The 21572-nt window shown below is 47.0% G+C and overlaps 1 protein-coding gene across 2 annotated transcripts in view; it reads right to left on the reverse strand.

The window, feature by feature from the left end:
* Positions 1-16823: 16823 nt before the first annotated feature.
* Positions 16824-21572, reverse strand: part of dgat1b (diacylglycerol O-acyltransferase 1b) — a 50051-nt gene continuing 45302 nt past the window's right edge. Inside the window, exons 15-17 of one of the 2 annotated variants that reach the window (XM_056285667.1) lie at positions 20478-20565; positions 18777-18839; positions 16824-17862 (exon numbers count right to left, since the gene is read on the reverse strand). In XM_056285667.1, the coding sequence (XP_056141642.1) occupies positions 17710-17862; positions 18777-18839; positions 20478-20565 (304 nt within the window). In that variant the 3' untranslated portion in view covers positions 16824-17709. The remainder of the gene's footprint in view (positions 17863-18776; positions 18840-20477; positions 20566-21572) is intronic. The other variant, XR_008810694.1, reaches the window with a different exon arrangement.

Here is a 21572-nt window from a genome sequence, read left to right on the forward strand (position 1 = left end):
CCAGATCTGAGCCAGAACCAAGCCATAGCAATGCCACATGTGCTACATATTTGCCAAAGGTGGCCCATAATTGTTTTGTGATATTTGGGCCATATTCACCATTTACCACACGGGCCAATTCAGGGTCACATCCAGATCACATGGTGCCCAGAGCACCACATCTTTGCCAGAAAAGGCCCACATTTGATTTGGCATATTTAGGCCATATTTGCTGTTATGCATGTGGGCCACTTCAGGCTCACATCCATTTTGTCAGGGCCAGAAGGCCATCAGTGCCGCATCTTTGCCTAAAGTGGCCCATATCCGGAAGCTATCTGGGATGCCTCCTCCAATAGTAGTGGAGTCAACAGCCGCTTCTTTTCACCTGACGGTGAGGAGTTTCACCAGGCGGATGTAGTGCGTGGGAGGATGACGTTATTCCCCCCCCCTCAGTTCCCCCTCCCCCCTGAACAGGCACCCCGACCGACCAGAGGAGGCGTTAGTGCAGCGACCAGGACACATACCCACATCCGGCTTCCCACCTGCAGATACGGCCAATTGTGTCTGTAGGGACGCCCGACCAAGCTGAAGGCAACGCGGGGATTCGAACTGGTGATCCCCGGGTTGGCAGGCAACGGAATAGACCGCTACACCACCTGGACGCCCTCCTGTTTCTTTTGAAATAAATGAAATTATGACCAGAAAAACCAACGGGAACACAGCCCGAAAAAGAAAAAAAGAATACAACACTGAGTATGAAAGTAAAGACACTTTCAAATAGGCCAAACTTGGTAATGCTGATATTGTGGGTACTCTGAACAAGTAGACAGACGAATAAAGTGCAAATCAGAAGTAAAAATGACAAATACAGACTACACAGTACTTTAAAATACATTTCTCTGACTAGAATTAAGACAATCGGTCATGCATACGTCCACAGATCTCCTGTCAAATCAAAAACAGCACAGAAAGCACTGATCAGTACTGAATATTTACAAAAAAGCTCCCCCAGCAGGCAACCGATGGACGTTATCAGCGACAAGTCTTTTAACCGCAGTTTTCCGCCGACTGTTTCCACAAGCTGAACGTCTAAAATACGAGACACACAGAGGAGGTTCTGTTTCCCTGTCAAGTCGACGCCAATTCCTCAGGTCAACATCAACGCAGCATCACAGGTGGAAATTACCCGGCCTCAGAAAGTAGAAGTACTAACCATGTATTTGCTCCACCCATGGACTAAACCAGCTGATTTCACTAATTAGTTCTCCTGACTGGCTGAAGCGTTGCGCTAATTAGAACCAGCTGGTTTAGTGCATGGGTGGAGCAAATACACGGTTAGTACTTCTACTTTCTGAAGCGGAGTTTTCCACCTCTGATACTGCGTTGATGTTCACCCGAGGAATTGGCGTCGATTTGACAGGGAAACAGAACCTCTATAAACGCACCCAATATCAAGTCAGATGAAATGAGTTAAGGCAGGTGGGGAGACACCGTGGACAGACCGCCAGGCCATCTCAGGGCCCACACATTCACACCTAGGGACAATGTAGTACGGCCGGGTCACCTGACCGCCACGTCTTTGGACTGTGGGAGGAAACCGGAGCCCCCGGAGGAAACCCACGCACACACGGGGAGAACATGCAAACTCCGCACAGAGGACGACCCGGGACGACCCCCAAGGTTGGACTACCCCGGGGCTCGAACCCAGCACCTTCTTGCTGTGAGGCGACCGCGCTAACCACCGCGCCACCGTGCCGCCTGAAGACATTTTTGCTGCTCTAAAATGACTTTACATTAGCGTATGTTCTGTTTGTAATGGTCTTTCTGTCCAAGTAGTGCGGCTAAAGGCAGCCGTGATGTGGCTCACGACTGGGCACAAATCTGACTCTTTCAGCGGATTTATGCATCGGGGCAAACTGAGACGTCGACAACCAGTCTGAATTAAAAAAAAAACCAAACTTATATTTGAGGCTCAACGCAATCTCCGTCTCCATGCGATCCGTCCCTGGCGCCGCACCCAATCCATCATCCAGAATGGGACAGGCTCGTGCCTCCGGCTTTCCTGTCTGGAGGATCGTCATCAATCTCGGCCCGTCTCGGTCCCGCCGGAAAGATCCGGAATAATAACGGATGTCAGGAGAGGATCCACGGATAAACCTGTTACTGAGGATGAGCAGAAAGACGATGGTAAAAAAAAAAGGGGAGAGTGGGTGGGTCTGGGGGTGGGGGTGGGGGGGGGGTGAGAGAGGCAGGAAGGATGGAGGAGAGACGGAGGGTATGAGTGAGAGACAGAGAGAGAGAACAAGGAGAACAACATCTGTCGGTGTGCAGAAATGTCAAAGGGATCAGTGTTGACAGGGGATACTAAAGCGGACAGAGAGGCCGTGCACGTGCACGTGCACGTGCACGTGCACGAGAAGGCCGCGGGCGCATCGGCGTGTGACTGAGGACAGCCAGGGGAGCTGCGGGACTTTACTCACGTCAGGAACAGTCTCAACACTGCTGATGGATGGGAGAAAGGCGACGTTTCTGCACTTTTTTCCTCCTCCTGTGGGTTCGGTTTGTTTGTCGGACATGACAGTGGGACGGGCAGAGGATTAGAGCCGTCTTCTTTCTCTGTGCAAAACATCCCTCCGTTTCTTTCTTTTCAGAGTCGAGGGGTTTTTTTTTTTTTGGGGTGGGTGGGTGGGTGGGTATGAATTATGAGGGTCCCATAATTCATACCCCATTATAATCATAAAATGTACTGCTTTTTTTTTTCTCGCGAGTGAAACCGCAAGGGACAAAACGTCTTGCCTGTCGGCCAGCTCTCTTGTTAAATTTGAGGAAACAACCCGCGGGTTTCACCGTACAGTCCGTCAAACGAACCCTTGCCCGGGAAGCGGCGGTGACAGGGATTTTCAGCTTGCTCATTTGCATCCATAAAAGAGTTTGACAACGGTGCTGCTCGTCCTCTGTGAAAGCTGCTGATACTTCTGCACGGCGTTCACCCCAGCTATCACCCCAGCCTGACCCCAGCCTGACCCCAGCCTCACCCCAGCCCAGCCTCACCTCACCCCAGCCTGACCCCAGCCTGACCCCAGCCTCACCCCACCCCAGCCTGACCCCAGCCTCACCCCACCCCAGCCTGACCCCAGCCTCAACCCAGCCTCACCCCACCCCAGCCTCACCCCAGCCTCACCCTAGCCTCATCTCAGCCTCACCCCAGCTATCACCCCAGCCTCACCCCAGCCTCATCTCAGCTATCACGCCGCCGAGCAGCGACCACAGCCCGCAGACTTATTTTCTCCCTAATTCCTCAATTATCTACCCCCCTCACACACACACACACACAGCAGTTTAAGTATTTGAATATTTCTTGGTATGTAAAACACTCTTGGAAATTGCTAAATACTCTTAGTTTTTGGGTCTTTTTTCATTTGTTCTTCTTCTGGCTTGTCCAGCACCCTGTTCTCCTTAGGTCCCACAACCGTGAGGTTCGAGGAGAGGGCAGACTTCCATGTGTGTCCTGTGATCTACCCTGGGACACCAACCCCTTCTTTTCACCTTCTCCAGGGGGACGTAACATAGGCGGGAGCTCAAGCTAAAAAAATGTATTGACTTTTTTTTTGGGGGGGGGGTACCCCGCCCCCTTTTTCTCCCCAGTTGTATCTGGCCATTTACCCCCACTCTTCCGAGCCGTCCCGATCTCTGCTCCACCCCCTCTGCCGAGCCGGGGAGGGCTGCAGACTACCACATGCCTCCTCCGATACATGCGGAGTCGCCAGCCGCTCCTTTTCACCTGACAGTGAGGAGTTTCCCCACTCTTCGCCACCGTCCTCATCATCACCTGCAGACTGCTTACATGAATCCGCTATCGTAGCAGACTGGCATCAGCCGGCAAAGCCTTTCTCTTTTTTTGGCACACATTCCCCACACTGCCGGAGGCGGGTCCTCTCTCTCTATCCACGTTTTGGCAACGCGCACTACATACTTCTAACGAGTGCTTGATACTTTTAACGAGTGCTTGATACTTTTAATGAGTGCTTGATAGCTTTAATGAGTGCTTGATACTTCTAACGAGTGCTTGATACTTCTAACGAGTGCTTGATACTTCTAACGAGTGCTTGATACTTTTAACGAGTGCTTGATACTTCTAACGAGTGCTTGATACTTTTAATAAGTGCTTGATACTTTTAATGAGTGCTTGATAGCTTAAACGAGTGCTTGATACTTTTAATGAGTGCTTGATACTTGCATGATACTTTTAACAAGTGCTTGATACTTTTAACGAGTGCTTGATAGCTTAAACGAGTGCTTGATACTTTTAATAAGTGCTTGATACTTTTAACGAGTGCTTGATACTTTTAACGAGTGCTTGATACTTTTAACGAGTGCTTGATACTTTTAGTAAGTGCTTGATACTTTTAACGAGTGCTTGATACTTTTAATGAGTGCTTGATACTTTTAACGAGTGCTTGATAGCTTTAACGAGTGCTTGATATTTTTAACGAGTGCTTGATACTTTTAACGAGTGCTTGATACTTTTAACGAGTGCTTGATACTTTTAATGAGTGGTTGATACTTTTAATGAGTGGTTGATACTTTTAACGACTGCTTGGTACATTTAATGAGTGCTTGATAGCTTTGAGTGCTTGATACAATTAATGAGTGCTTGATACTTTTAACGAGTGCTTGATACTTTTAATGAGTGCTTGATACTTTTAACGAGTGCTTGATACTTTTAATGAGTGCTTGATACTTTTAACGAGTGCTTGATAGCTTTAACGAGTGCTTGATATTTTTAACGAGTGCTTGATACTTTTAATGAGTGCTTGATACTTTTAACGAGTGCTTGATAGCTTTAACGAGTGCTTGATACTTTTAATGAGTGGTTGATACTTTTAACGACTGCTTGGTACATTTAATGAGTGCTTGATAGCTTTGAGTGCTTGATACAATTAATGAGTGCTTGATACTTTTAACGAGTGCTTGATACTTTTAATGAGTGCTTGATACTTTTAACGAGTGCTTGATACTTTTAATGAGTGCTTGATACTTTTAACGAGTGCTTGATACTTTTAACGAGTGCTTGATAGCTTTAACGAGTGCTTGATACTTTTAACGAGTGCTTGATACTTTTAACGAGTGCTTGATACTTTTAGTAAGTGCTTGATACTTTTAACGAGTGCTTGATACTTTTAATGAGTGCTTGATACTTTTAACGAGTGCTTGATATTTTTAACGAGTGCTTGATACTTTTAACGAGTGCTTGATACTTTTAACGAGTGCTTGATACTTTTAGTAAGTGCTTGATACTTTTAACGAGTGCTTGATACTTTTAATGAGTGCTTGATACCTCTAACGAGTGCTTGATACTTTTAATGAGTGCTTGATACTTTTAATGAGTGCTTGATACTTTTAACGAGTGCTTGATAGCTTTAACGAGTGCTTGATACTTTTATTGAGTGCTTGATACTTTTAGTAAGTGCTTGATACTTTTAATGAGTGCTTGATACTTTTAATGAGTGATTGATACTTTTAACGAGTGCTTGATAGCTTTAACGAGTGCTTGATACTTTTAATGAGTGCCTGATACCTCTAACGAGTGCTTGATACTTTTAATGAGTGCTTGATACTTTTAATGAGTGCTTGATACTTTTAACGAGTGCTTGATAGCTTTAACGAGTGCTTGATACTTTTATTGAGTGCTTGATACTTTTAGTAAGTGCTTGATACTTTTAATGAGTGCTTGATACTTTTAATGAGTGCTTGATACTTTTAACGAGTGCTTGATAGCTTTAACGAGTGCTTGATACTTTTATTGAGTGCTTGATACTTTTAGTAAGTGCTTGATACTTTTAATGAGTGCTTGATACTTTTAATGAGTGCTTGATAGCTTTAATGAGTGCTTGATACTTTTAATGAGTGCTTGATACTTTTAACAAGTGCTTGATACTTTTAACAAGTGCTTGATACTTTTAGCGAGTGCTTGATAGCTTTAATGAGTGCTTGATACTTTTAACGAGTGCTTGATACTTTTAACGAGTGTTTGACACTTTTAATGAGTGCTTGATATTTTTAACGAGTGCTTGATACTTTTAACGAGTGCTTGATACTTTTAGTAAGTGCTTGATATTTTTAATGAGTGCTTGATACTTTTAACGAGTGCTTGATACTTTTAATGAGTACTTGATACTTTTAGTAAGTGCTTGATACTTTTAACGAGTGCTTGATACTTTTAACGAGTGCTTGATACTTTTAATTAATGCTTGATAGCTTTAACGAGTGCTTGATACTTTCAGTTGTGACGGCAACTGCTACCTGCTTTTACAGATTGCACTAGCCATGTGGCTGCAGCTAAGATCCATCCATCCATTATCTGAACTGCTTCTCCTGCTCTCAGGGTCGAGGTGATGCTGGAGTCTATCCCAGCAGTCATTGGATGCCAGGCGGGGAGACACCCTGAACAGGCTGCCAGGCCATCACATGGGGCCAACACACACACACACACACACACACACACACACACACACACACCTAGGGACAATGTAGTACGGGCGATTCACCTGACCTACATGTCTTTGGACTGTGGGAGGAAACCGCAGCACCCGGAGGGAGGGAACCCACGCAGACACGGGGAGAACACGCCAACTCCACACAGAGGACGACCCGGGACGACCCCCAAGGTTGGACTACCCCGGGGCTCGAACCCAGGACCTTCTTGCCATGAGGTGACCGTGCTAACCACTGCGCCACCGTCGTCAAAACAGCCGCTTTTTCAACGGGGTCACATAAAAGTAGCCGTTTAATCAATGTTGTCGTGGTCCAGCCCGACACTAGGTTTTAAGCTAGTCTTGTTTAATCTACTGTCATGCTGATGGAGCATGAACTAACGTGCACTCCCACATGTACGCGTGCACGCACACACACTGTAATGCCGCTCTGACTGCTGTTTAATCCGGTGTCAACCTGATGAAACACAGGTTCACAGACCTTTCTCTGCAAAACTAATGACAAATCAGCGCACACACACACACACACACACACACAAGCACTCTTCATATTAAGATTCTCGACAGGTAGGCGCCCAGTGGCTAAATGCAGTTTCTCTGTCCTGACTTGAGTCTTTACGGTTTTTCTTGGTGGTAGCGGTAAATATCTCATCTGCAAATAAAGACGTCCAGTAATTCAACAAGTGGAGGGATAAATCTCCGCCCCTGAAGGCAGCAACACTGGGCAGCATACGAGGACCAGCCCCGTTTCTCTGGAGTTTCTGGACTATGTCATTTACATTTTAGGCTTTTAGCTGACACCGTTTTCCAGAGTGATGCGCCGCGCTTCCTGTTCCTGTCACTTTAATTTCCTGTCAAATCGAAGCGGAAATAGCTGAACAAAATTCAATAGCACCAAAAGAACAAGCAACAGCAATACTGCACGGGGGCACAGTTGGTTCGCGCTGTTGTAACCTGGGTTTGAGCCCCGTCTCTCCGTATGGGGCCAGCGTGACCTCTCCATGTTTATGTTGGTTCCCTCTGTAAACCCCGCCCTCCTCCCACCGTCCAAACACCCCAATGGCCAATTAGTGAGAGACTCTTAATTGCCTCACAGTAGCAGTGGTGTGAGTCCAGTGGAGACCGGTGACCTGTCCAGCTCTTCTCCCTTCCTTCGAGGAATTAATGAACAAGTGAAATACAAACGATAGCGAAGCATGGGAGGTCGGACGGAGAGTCGGCGGCCCGTCAGCGTTACGACCACGTCAAGACAGAAGTGGTGGGGTCCTTACGCCCATCTCTGCACGTTTTTCCATATCAGGTTCGTCGTGCTGTGCTTTGATTTGGGCCAGCCTCAGATCTGATCCCATGAGCGTTAGAACTGGAGGTTTTTATGCTTTGTTTTGAATATCTGGACCCAGGGTTGGAGCTATAATCTGAGTTTTGGGGGGGATCTCTAAAATAACCAACACCAGGTGCAGAGATACACAGATGAATAATAGCCTGACGGGTGTGCTTAGAGAGAGGGGGGGGGGTAGAGAGGTGGAGAATTTTGGATTTAAAACAAGTCTTTATTTAACAAGAAAGACTTTAAGCTGGCGTCTTTTTAACAATACGAACAGAGTCACTCAGTCACATTAACCTGTCCAATAAAAAATTCAATTTCCATCACAGAACCCATTCACATACCAAGAGAGATGGAGAGAGAGAGAGAGAGAGAGAGAGAGAGAGAGAGAGAGAGAGAGAGAGAGAGAGAGAGCGAGCAAGCGAGGAGAGATGGAGCAAGGTAGCAAAAGAGAGTGAGAGAGAGGAGAGATGGAGAGACGTAGAGAAAGAGAGCAAGAAGGAAAGACGGAGAGAGGCAGAGAAAGCAAGAGCGAGAGAGGAGATGGAGAGAGGTAGAGAAAGACAGCGAGAGAGGAAAGATGGAGAGAGGTAGAGAAAGACAGCGAGAGAGGAGAGATGGAGAGGGGTAGAGAAAGATAGCAAGAAGGAAAGATGGAGAGAGGTAGAGAAAGAGAGACAGTGAGAGAGCAAGAAGGAGAGATGGGAGCAGTAGAGAAAGCGAGAGCGAGGGAGGAGATGGAGAGAGGTAGAGAAAGAGAGCAAGAAGGAAAGACGGAGAGAGGTAGAGAAAGCGAGAGTGAGAGATGGAGAGAGGTAGAGAAAGAGAGCAAGAAGGAAATATGGCGAGAGGTAGAGAAAGTGAGAGCGAGAGATGGAGAGAGGTAGAGAAAGAGAGAGCGAGAGAGATGGAGAGAGGTAGAGAAAGACAGCAAGAAGGAAATATGGAGAGAGGTAGAGAAAGACAGCAAGAAGGAAAGATGGAGAGAGGTAGAGAAAGACAGCAAGAAGGAAAGATGGAGAGAGGTAGAGAAAGACAGCAAGAAGGAAAGATGGAGAGAGGTAGAGAAAGACAGCAAGAAGGAAAGATGGAGAGAGGTAGAGAAAGAGACAGTGAGAGAGCAAGAAGGAGAGATGGGAGCGGTAGAGAAAGAGAGAGCGAGAGAGAGCGAGAGAGAGAGAGAGAGAGAGAGAGAGAGAGAGAGAGAGAGAGAGAGAGAGAGAGAGAGTGGGAGAGATGAGCTCTAAATTTCTGGACTCATATTAAAACAAGTGAAGCCCTGTGCTGTCAGGAGTTAACCCCCTCGCCTACTTGACCTGAGGCCAGCGAACCGTCAACCACCGAGGTCATTACACCAACGACCACCTCGGCTTCAGCACACATGCGCTTGGAAAATTAAACCCAACCGGAGCATGATGAAAGAAAAAGAAAAAAAAACAGAGACAACTGGACAGAGCTGATAAAATCCCGGAACAAAACGGAAACATACGCAGCTCTGAACAGACAGCAGACCGTGGCGACCTGCCTGCCCAGTGTCTGGTGGAAAGCTGAGGAGGACAAAGCCGGGCAGTGGAGGAAGCTGCACAGAGAGGAGAGGATGAGTCCTTACTGTGACCAGGGGACAGCAGAGACAGACCTGCACTTCCTAACTCACTGCAACCCATATCAACGTCTTAGAGAGCAATATTTTGCAAGAACAATACAAATATTCCCAGAGTTCCTCTAGCTAAGTGACTCGGGGAGACGTCCGGTCTCCTGCCAGGAGCTCTGCAGCTCTGTGAGCATGGCAAAACATTCATGTTTATTAATCAATAATTCATTTAATAATGGGGTGGCATCCAGTGCTTTACCTGTGTCCCCGTCCATAGGGTCAGTGGTTGTGTGGATTGTCAAGACCATACCGGATCGGTCAAGGCCAGCATTAACAATGGCCAGCAGTGGTGCTGTGCCCTCACAGGGTCCTGATGGAAACTGTAGAATCCGCCGTGGCGACCCCCTGAGAAACATGTAAAAAAGCTGAAAGAAGAAGTAATTATTAATTCATTTGTTACATGTTTAGATCTTTATCATTATTACCGACCTTCCATAGCCCATATTGCTCTCCATGCCCTTTTTTATTGTATTTATGGGTATTATGATTGTATAGTTTGTGTTAATATGCTTTGGCAACATTATATTGTATCCAGTCATGCCAATAAATCCACTTGAATTGAACTGAGAGAGAGTGGGGGGTGGGGGGTGGGGGGACTGCTCATTATGTGGTCCAACACACAGCAGTCCACTGCGTCAGTAGGTTGCAACAACCTGAAACTGTCTGAGACGTCTGTGATGCTGCTACAACAAAGTTTCTAGAAACCTGAAATATGCCAAGCCGGACCCGGGTCAGGTCAGGAGGAAGTGACTCACTGCACACAGCAAACATCCATACCCATTGTTCTGAAACGACAGCTAAGGGACAGTCACAGATCTGGGCCAAAAATGTTGGGGTTTTTTTTGTTGCTATTTTTCTATAGATACATAAAGCTTAAACAGAGAAGGGAAAAAATACATACAATAGGCTGGTAAAAAGCAAAAGCCATTCATTCTCTTAACGTCATGCGGATAAAATAGACTGGGGTGGTCTGTTTTCAGCAGGCTGCAGTCTGAATACGACGGTCTCTAATTAACACTCGTTACATTGAGGAATACGTCACCTGTGACAGTAGAGATGGTTGTTATAACGTGTCAGATGAGTTGACTCGTGTCAGATGAGTTGACTCCACCTCTTTCATGGCGGCTCGGCTCCCACAGCCCGTCTGCCCCCAAACAGGTTCACTGCCTGCCCACATGAGAACTCAGACCTGTGATGTAATCACAGGACGACCAAGGCCGTCAATATGGCGGTTTTGGATTTTCGAAGTATAATAACTTTGTGTGTGTGTGTGTGGGGGGGGGGGTACAGACCTGCCGCTCCCCGAAAGCTCCTAAAATTGCATATATTCAAATTAAAACGAGTTTTAGATCAACTGCACAAAGCAGTTGTGATCTAACTAATACGACCACGAACACGGTTCCGTCAAAATGACGGCGCATAATTTGCGCGTCACCGTGCACGTCACGTCACTATGTATGACGTGTGTTGGCCGCGTCATTTCCTTCGCAACGTTCTCTCTTTTTTATTTATTTGTTTTTGAATTAAATACAAGGAAATATGCAACAAAAAAAGAAGACAGGGAATAAATGTACAAAAAGATAGATAGAGTTCAGACAATGGTGGAAGGGTGGTAATAATGCCGCATCAAATTCAAACACACGAAATAAAAAAGAAACATTAGGTAAACAGATTGGAGAGCACCAAGGAGCAGGTTAAGAGAAGTTAAAAAAAAGCAAGGACCGAGCTATAGAAGCACCACTTTTTCTTTTTTTTTTTTTTGCTTTTCTATTCGTTTTTTCCAAATATTTCAATGATTTGAAGTAATTTACAAATGTATATAAAAACATGGTAAAAGAGGGAGGGCTGCCTTTCCACTTACAAGTATGTAAATTATATCTACCCAAAGAATCGCAAGATTAACAGTGTAACTGGTTATTTTCTTGCTCGGTGTGGGATTCGATACGCTATTAGCGACGTCGCCTTGTGGTGCAGTACACCTCGTATCGAATCCCGCACCGGGCAAGAAAATAACCGGTTACATTACTTGTAAAGAAATATTAAATGTGTTTACTGTACAAACCTTAGAATCCCCTTCATATTTTAGACCCTGTGGGCGCTTTCTGGACCTTCCCATGCCCTTCTGCAGCTGAGCCGTCACTCCAAGTATCCAAAACCCGACTGCAATCCCGCATCACTATCTGTCGCTATATCCACACCGGGGAGGGGTCGAGCTCTGGGTGACGGATCGAGACCGGCGGGCGAGTCTCTCGAACGAGCGCGGCTCGGTTGGCTGTGAACCACGTGACATCGCGGGACTCATCGGAAAGAAAGGCACGTAAAATGACCACGAAAACAGCTTCTGGGGGGGGGGGTCTCACACGTGCAAGTCCAACTCTATGAGTGATCAACTTTTATATCATCGTGCACGTTTTTCATACACCTTTTTGTTTGTGGACGCGCACGTCGTAAACGCTGTTGGTGCATCCTTCAGTCCACAAAGTAACAGCTTTCATCCGGGCAACGTGTAGGACCGCGGAGTGTTTTTATTTGGCTTTATTTCCTCCGCTGATGAAATAGGTCGCTTGCCAGCCTTCACTCGATTTAATCTGCAGTTCCGAGTTGTTATTTATTTCTGAACCATTTTAAGACTTTTAGTACTAGCATGTTACATTTTTTACAGTGTGATCGTCACATTTATTAAAGTACTTCTTTAGTCTTTTAGTGACACTTTTTAATGACTTTTCATTGACAAACCCTTGTTTATTGAAGACTGCTTAAAACAACACAGCAACAAATGAAAGAGAACATTAATATTCCAGTCATGGTTATCATCAGTGAAGACAGGTTTAGACTGTTTTTGGTAACTCTTTAGTATGGGGAACGTAGTCACCATTAATTAGGTGCTTATTAGCATGCACATTAGCAACATATTGGCTCTTAATTGGTCATTATTACGTACTCATTAATGCCTTATTCTGCATGGCCTTATTATACAACCAGTAAGCCATTAACTATGAGTTTTCCCTCTATAACCTCAGAATTATTGCTTATTAGTAGTACCATCTCAATATGCTTTGCTTAGTATGGACTTTATAAGGTGGTAGTACCACAAGAAGAGTTATTCTCCCTTACTAACACTTAATGAATATGCTCTGTTTTTACATAACAAAACACAAAACTACAAGTGTTCATAGTGTTAAATTACTGTAAATTAAGTTTTTGTTACTTAGAATATGTTCCCCATACTAAAGTGACATCTTGATCATTACTAATTCACTAGTAATTAAGTTTTTTTATGTTCCCCATACTAAAGTGTTACCCTGTTTTTATTTGCAATTGTCTCAGCTGCATTAAAACCGAAAATTACTTCACAGACCTGAACGTCTCAAGCACACCTGACACGGAGTAAGAAGGTCAAAAAAATCATTTTATGGAAGGTCCAAGTATTCAGGCTGTCGAGGAACCTCACAGTCTGAGGAATGAAACTGTTGCATAGTCTGGTGGAGGCAGCACAGATGCTCCGGTATCTCCTGCCAGAGGGTAGGAGGGTGAATTGGATGTGGGAAGGGTGGGTGGGAAGGGTGGGTGGGGTCCCTCACAGTGCTGTGAGCCTTCCGGGTGCACCGTGCATCATAGACGGCCTGGATGGATGGGAGAGCAGTTCCTATGATCTTTCCATCTGTCTTCACTATCCGCTGTAGCGATCTGCAGTCGGAGGCCTTGCAGCTCCCATGCCAGACGGCGATACAGCTGGTCAGAATGCTCTCTATGGTGCCTCTGTAGAATGTGATGAGGATGGGTGGGGTGGGATGGGGGGGGGGACTCGCCTTCTTCAGACGGAAGTGAAGATGCTGGGCCTTCTTGGAGAGCGCAGTGACATGTCAGGACCAGTAGAGATCCTCTGTGATGTGAACTCCCAGGAACTTAACACTGCCGACTCTCTCCGAGTCCATACCATTGATGGTCAGAGGGGTGTGCTGGGCTCTGGTCTTTCTAAAGTCAATAATAACCTTCCTAGTTTTTTCAATATTTAGGGAGAGGTTGTTGTTTTTGTACCTCGCAGCCGGTTGACCTACCTCCGCTCTGTACGATGATTCATTGTTGTTGCTGATGTGACCTACCACTGTAGTATCATCAGCAAACTTTATAATGAGGTTGGGGGAGGATGATGCTGTGCTGTCGTGACTCAGCAGGGTGAACAAGAGCGGACTGAGCACACAGCCCTGTGGAGCGCCGGTGCTCAGTGTGATGGTCCTGGAGGTGATCTAGCCAATTTGCACTGACTGTGACCTCCCCACGAGGAAGTCCAACAACACCCAGTTGTGGAGGGAGGTGTAAAGGCCCAGCTGGCTCATCTTTCTGATCAGCTGCTGTGGTATGATTGTGTTAAAAGCTGATCTGAAGTCAGTGAACATCCTCACATAGCTGTTCTTTCTCTCCAGGTGGGACAGGGCTGGGTGAAGAGCAGAGGTTATGGCATCTTCTGTGGAGCGGTTAGCGCGGTATGCAAACTGGAGAGGGTCCAGTGTGGAAGGGAGGCTGGACTTGATGGGCTTCATGACCAGCCTTTTAAAGCACTTCATGATGATGGCAGTCAGTGCAATGGGGCGGTAGTCATTGTGGCAGGACACAGGGGACTTCTTTGGCACTCGTATTATAGTGGTAGACTTGAAACGTGGGGATGACTGCCTGGGACAGTGAGATGTTGAAGATGTCAGCAAGGACATCTGCCAGCCGCTCAGCACAGTCCCTGATGGCTCGGCCTGGGATTCTGTCTGGACCCGCAGCTTTGTGTGGGTTCACTCTGGAGAGGGTCTTTCTCATGTCATCTGTGGTCACCTGCAGTACCTGCTCATCCATCAGGGATGTAGTCTTCACCACCAGCACGCTGTTTTACATTTCATGTTTTATAGGCCTCGTGATGTTTGGTAGATCAGCGATACGTGTTTTCCGTTTTGTTTTTCAGGTAATAGTTTCACTTCTTCTACTTCGCTATTCAAGTCGACCGTGTCTCTGTGAAGGCTGAATTGTTTAAAAATAGTATTAAAGTTGTTAAAATGTTAATTTTGGTGTCAGCTGTTTCTAGACAGACATACTAACATATGCAGTGCATTAATATCTCAGTTGAGTGTTTATCCTGACAGAATATGGAGTTTAAAAACCGGCGGTCATGTTGAGCACCCATGGTCGTTTTAGGTAGGAGTGAAATCCCGGTCGTTCTAGTCAGACCAGCCACGGACGCCGTCGATGCTGGAAAACCTTTGGACAAAAGGTAACGGGAACAACTCGGCGTCGGTCTTTTGGGTCGTCACCATGGGAAACAGAAAAAGAAAAATAGAGCCACACATGAAGTCAATGCGTCTTTATATGCTTAGATTTATTGAGCCATTCTGCGTAGTGTTTGGGTCTTTCATGATCTCATGAAGCCCTTTTCAAAAGATCAACACAGACTCGTATCCGACACACACTGGATTCGTGCTGCGTTCATAAGGCCATAAGCTGTGATAGGAAGGCAGGGAGGTTTCCCTCTGCCGTCAGGTAAACACTGATAAAAGAGAAGGCCGACCCAGGTTCAATCCCATTAACATTTACTCATTTTCCCCGAACGAGCTCCGTGTCAAAGTGAGAAACAGCTGAGGGTCCTTTGGTTGATAAAAGGAAGTGAGAATCACAATGTCACCCTCACTTCACTCAAGGTGCTTCAGTAATGTAGTTATTTAAAACGCTGATTTGAGATACTTTATCGATCCCTGTGGGTCGGTTCTTTCTCTGCATTTAACCCCTCCTAGCTGTGTAGCTTGGAGCAGTGGGCAGCTGCCGTGCAGCACGCAGGGACCAACTCCAGTCCATCTCGCCACGCCAGGGTCAGGGGCACAGACGGGAGTATTAACCAGTGGTGGCTGGCCAGTACAGGGCGCTGGGGCGCCGCCCCCTTTAAATATCAAGAGATTAAAATCTACTGAAACATGTTCAATATAATTTAGCTGTATAATGCAAATAATCCTGAAATAAAAATGTTTTTCAGTCTGCGAGCGCCTGTCAGCAGCCATTAAATATTGGTTCCACGTGGTATTTGGTTGATTTCTGTCTGAATGCATATACTTCCTGGGTGAGGGGCGTCCAGACCTTACGTAAGCCCTCAAACCTCTGGCGAGCAGGTGACCTGAGGCTGCTGTCTGATTGGTTTCTTCAGATGTTCCAGGGGGCGCAGTTCTGTGCGCCACAGTCACCCCCACTTTTATTGGCAGCGAATTGGTATTGTTTTTGATCTAATGTGATTGGGCAGTTCTTGTGGCTGTCAATCATGTTCACACCCACCACGACACCTCGTCTCGACTGTCAATCATCCACCCTCTACGAACCCTGATGAAATCTATAGGCTACATTGTCCTTAGTACCTCTGTGACTGCGTGGACATTAAAGCAGCTGTCAGGTGTGCTGCGCCAAGGTAAATTGCGCCCCCCCCCAAACATTTTTAGCACTAGCCGCCACTGGTATTAACCATAACATGTGTGCCTTTTTGATGGTGGGGGAAACCGGAGCACCTGGAGAAACCCCGCGAACATGCAAACTCCACACAGAGGACGACCTGGGATGACCCCCAAGGTTGGACAACCCTGGGGTTCGAACCCAGGACCTTCTTGCTGTGAGGCGACAGCGCTGAGCACCGTGCCATGACTGTATTTGGTCAAACTTGCTAAACAATTAGCAAAATGTTGCACCTAATCAAACATCATGTGACTACATACAATTTGACTGGCCATGTAAATTTTAGGCAAAAATCACAAAAAAGTTCATCAAAATTCAATACAGTATGTCCTGTCACAAATTTTCCTTTACAGAATTAAATCAGATATCATATTAAAACATAATTCCAGTCATCTGAATGAAAACTGCTTAGCGTTGGGCTAAACTCTGCAGACAAACTCACGTTTGATTTGATTCAAAATAAGATAAATGTAGTAAAACCTCGTACAACCAAAACGTGCATAGGTAAACTGTGAAGGAAATCCTGCACGCTGTTCTGTTCCCATGATGCAACAGTTCGCCTCCTTCCAAAACCAACAAAATGTTCCTCACGTTTTTACAGACCAATACGAAAATCCCCTGAGCGAAGACACAGCGGACGGCTCCACTACCGTTTAAAAAGGAAGTGAAGACTTCTGTCCCGGGCTGCCGCCGTACCGAGCACTGGCCACCGCCGTGACAAAGACCAGCGACGTGTTCAGAAAATGTGGACACACAATTCCCCGTGTAAAAGTAACGGCATCGTTTTAAGTGCACTTAAGATTCATATTCCTCATAGTGTCGTGAAAAATATTGTTTCCCATCTACCGTTTCCCAGTTCTCCCCGCTGAATAAAATACACCGCTGGATAAAAATGACCCCGATCCACCCACCCACCCATTCATCCATGATCCAAACCGCTTATCCTGCTATCAGGGTCGCGGGGATGCTGGAGCCTATCCCAGCAGTCACTGGGCGGCAGGCGGGGAGACACCCTAGACAGGCCGCCAGGCCATCATGGGGCCCTAAACCTAAATAGCCACTACTAAAATAAAAAAGCAATTAAAAGGATTCTCGCCCAAAATCAGGACTTGTGCAATAATGTTCCCATTAATCAAACAGTTTGGCCAAAAAGCATTTATCCAGATGTATTCTGTGCTGGGTGAGAGCCAACCACGGATGCAGTGACTTGGAGCCAGCGTGCAGCCATCACCCTGACAACGGGTCGATCTCTCGGTGGGAAATATTGCAGAAAAACAAGAAAACATACAGGCTCAATTTGGCCATCAAGAAAAAAAATATTGGATTATGTAAAATTACTCGACTGGAAAACTAGGCAAACTTGGGGGTGGGGTGGGGTGGGGTGGTGGGGCAGCCCATGAAAAATGGAGTTTGCCTTCTGCTAAAAACTTACTTGTCTCAATCAGGCCCACCTGAATAAAATGTTATTACACCTCATTTATCTTTTGTGTTGACAAAAAAAAAAAATCACTGACACAATTCATACTCATACAGCACGATGACCGAGGATCACATACCTGACAACAGCCATGCGGATTCAAACACATCACACACGACACTTACAAAATGACCCCCATCCCCCCTGTTAAATATATGTAGGAATGAACACAGTACAGGAATAATACGGAGGAGTGTCAGAATGCTGCCTGGAATGCTACTGCTGTGTGTGTGTGTGTGTGTGTGTGTCTGTGTGTGTGTGTGTGTGTGTGTGTGTGTGTGTGTGTGTGTGTGTGTGTGCGTGCGTGTCGACGTCAGTCTCCCGTCTCCTGTCTGTAGTGCATGACGTAGTAGTCGTGGACGTACATTAGCACAGCAAAAGGTTGACCGATGATGAGCGACATCCAAACCGCCGCGTTGCCGTAGTTACCGCGCAGAAAGCGGCCGACGAACCAGGCCAGCGGGAGCTGTTGGGCAAAAAGAACAAACGACAGGACAGATGGACTTCTTACGATAAGGAGGCGAGGCCTCTGTAAGTGCAGTATTTGTAAAATGCTTGCGTAATGTGTTGTGTTGTGTTGTGACGTCCCACCGACAACACAGGTGAGGTCACACACAGACAGAATGTCAGTAGCGTTTATAAATTCCTGAAAAGTTGAGTCTCTCGGATAAATTGCCAACGCAATTTAGGGAGAAACCAGAAAAAGAACCTCACAATATTAACTTATTTTTTTCTATAATTTTGTTGGCAAATATTACATTTTACCACAAATGACCAAGATAACGACGCTGATTATGGCACATGAGCAAACAAGGAAATCCCATCCAGCCATCATCCGAACCGCTTATCCTGCAATCAGAGTCGCGGGGATGCTGGAGCCTATCCCAGCAGTCACTGGGTGGCAGGCGGGAGACACCCTGGACAGGCCATCACACACACACACACACACACACACACACACACACACACACACACACACACACACTTTCACACCTAGGGGTAATTTAGTGCGACCGAGTCACCTGACCTACATGTCTTTGGACTGTGGGGGGAAACCGGAGCCCCCGGAGGAAACCCACGCAGACACGGGGAGAACATGCAAACTCCACACAGAGGACGACCCGGGACGACCCCCAAGGTTGGACTACCCCGGGGCTCGAACCCAGGACCTTCTTGCTGTGAGGCGACCGCGATAACCACCGCGCCACCGTGCCGCCTAACAAGTAAATTACAGTTTGCAAATTCACAAAAGAGGTTTTCACATTTATTCATGAAAAGCGATTTAACCCGCCAAACAAACAAGCAAACAAATAGATAAAAATACAGGTTTTGTGTGGGGACACGGGTGGTGTGGCGTGATGCATGCTAGCTCGGTCTCACCTGAGCCATCATGCCCATGAAGGCCCACAGTCTGAACATCCTCAGAGGAACGCTCACCAGGTACTGAAACAACACAACAGACCAGTTAGCCAACAACACAACACCGTTATTCTCTATTCTGGGTTGTATCAGTATCACAATACCACAACATCCACAAATGACACACAGAGCGAGACAGGACGACAGTACTACGCTGCTGTTCATCTCATCTGAAGTTGGACATTAAGCTTTTCTACTGTTGCGCTAATATGTTAGTTGAAGTGAGTGGTGGATAAAAACTGAAACACTGACCGAATCCCAAAATTGTAAAATTTAAACATTGTGATGACATCACTGGGAAACACTGGGATGACATCACTGGGAAACACTAAGTCATCACCAGTTAGCAAGCCGAGACTGCGTCCGTGTACATTTTTTATTCTCACTGATATTTTTTGCTTAGAAATCAGTGAAATACGAGGTGCCATGATTAAAGGAGACCGCCGGTTCATTTAGGCTTACTTCCTGTTTCTGAGAATGGCGTGTGTGTGATGAATGATGTGATCCAGTGGCGGCTGGCCAGTACAGGGCGCTGGGGCGCCGCCCCCCCCCCCCCCTTCAAATATCAAGAGATGATAAATCTACCCTCAAACTTTTGGCGAGCAGGTGACCTGAGGCTGCTGTGTGATTGGTTTCTTCAGATTTTCCAGGGGGCGCAGTTCTGTGCACCCCAGATACTCCAGCTTTTATTGGCAGCGAATTGGTATTGTTTTAATGCTTTTGATCTAATGTGATTGGACAATTCTCGTGCTTGTCAATCATGTTCACACCCACCACGGCGCCTCGTCTCGACTGTTGATCATCCACCATCTACGAACCCTGATATTGCCCCCCCCCAATTTTTTAGCACCGGCCGCCACTGGATGTGATCCAACTTTTCTTTGGATTCCCCCCCCCCTTTGTATCCAGCCAATTACCCCACTCTTCCGAGCCATCCCGGTCACTGCTCCACCCCCTCTGCCGATCCGGGGAGGGCTGCAGACTACCACATGCCTCCTCCTGCACACGTGGAGTTGCCAGCCGGTTCTTTTCACCTGACAGTGAGGAGTTTCACTAGGGGGACGTAGCACGTGGGAGGATCACGCTATTCCCCCCAGTTCCCCCTCCCCCCCGAACAGGCGCCCCAACCGACCAGAGGAGGTGCTAGTGCAGTGACCAGGACACATACCCATATCCGGCTTCCCACCCGCAGACACGGCCAATTGTGTCTGTAGGGACGCCCAACCAAGCTGGAGGTAACACGGGGATTCGAACCGGTGATCCCCGTGTTGGCAGGCAACGGAATAGACCGCAACGCCACTCGGACGCCCCGTGATCCATCCTTTCTAAAACAGCAAATCATGATGATCTAAGTGTGTAGAATATTAAAATCACCACTTCCACTGAAAATCAACTCAACAGGGGACTCCAGGTAAGAGCTGTGCTCCCTTTTTTCCATGTTAGTGGATAAATCCATGGAAGTTATGAGACTGAGGAAGGCACAAAACGGAGTAAACAGGGATGGCCAATTAGGAATTCTTTAGGAATGTTAGAGAGTGAATTTAGTTTGTAAAAATTTGAGACTTTGAACGTGGATTCAGAATCTGATATGAGGTGGCGACCCGAAGTGCACTGACTCCCCAGGTTGGACATGGTCAGAGGAAGTGGTACCAGGCCTCTCACCTCATGGAAGAAGGCAGACAGGAAGAAGACGGCCGACTGGCTGGCCATCTTACCGAAGCCCCTCCTCAGCAGCGGCTTGTAGAAGTGGCTTCATGACGGATGATCGGATGGAAGGAGGGAGACAAACGAAGAGAAAAAAAAAATCTCGTCACTAATGAGAGCTGTAGATTCTGGAGGTGCGTCAGTCCCGCTTATCCTCGTCTAGGGTGACGTCTCTGACTCCATCCCTCCCTCACTCATTAACTCAGTGAGTTAATCAACTAAAAGTCATTAACCTCATTAACAGCTACTCCACAAATGCTCCAAATTAAAACCTCGTTTGGCGCTCCTGACATGTGAGGGGATGAAGGAGTCACTGCGGGCGGGCGGTTGAAGTGTTACTCGTTTATCCGAAGACGAGACAGGGCGGTCGGTACACACCGCGTCAGCATCTCCAGTCAGACACAAGAGAAGGCTGTTTACCACCTGACTATCCTGGGGCAATGGAGTTTTCTGAATAAGCCGAGCAGGATTTCCAACCCCGCCTGCTAATAAGTATAAAATAGATCCTACTGCTCTCCTCCAGTGTGTTACTCAAGCTTGTTTGTACAGCCCAAAACCACAAAGTAGTCCCGCTCGGCTTTACAATCAGTGCAGTTTATGACACCTCCTATCCTTGGATCCTTGACTCGGACGAGGAGAAACTCCACGAGAAAAACGTTTATCGGGGGGGGGGGGGGGGGGGGGGCTCAGGAGGAGTACCAGAGGAGGGATCCCTCGTCCAGCACAGACAGACACGCAATAGGCGTCGGATGCTCAGAGACAAAAGAGTAGCAGAATTACAATGTACGGGGCGTCTGGGTGGCGTGGCGGTCTATTCCGTTGCCTGCCAACACAGGGCTCGCTGGTTCGAATCCCCGTGTTACCTCCGGCTTGGTCGGGCGCCCCTACAGACACAATTGGCCGTGTCTGTGGGTGGGAAGCCGGATGTGGGTATGTGTCCTGGTCACTGCACTAGCGCCTCCTCTGGTCGGTTGGGGTGCCTATTCGGGGGGGGGGGGGGAACTGGGGAGAATAGCGTGATCCTCCCACGCGCTACGTCCCCCTGGCGAAACT

This window comes from Lampris incognitus, chromosome 9 (genome assembly GCF_029633865.1).
Source record: "Lampris incognitus isolate fLamInc1 chromosome 9, fLamInc1.hap2, whole genome shotgun sequence".
Classification (NCBI taxonomy): domain Eukaryota; kingdom Metazoa; phylum Chordata; class Actinopteri; order Lampriformes; family Lampridae; genus Lampris; species Lampris incognitus.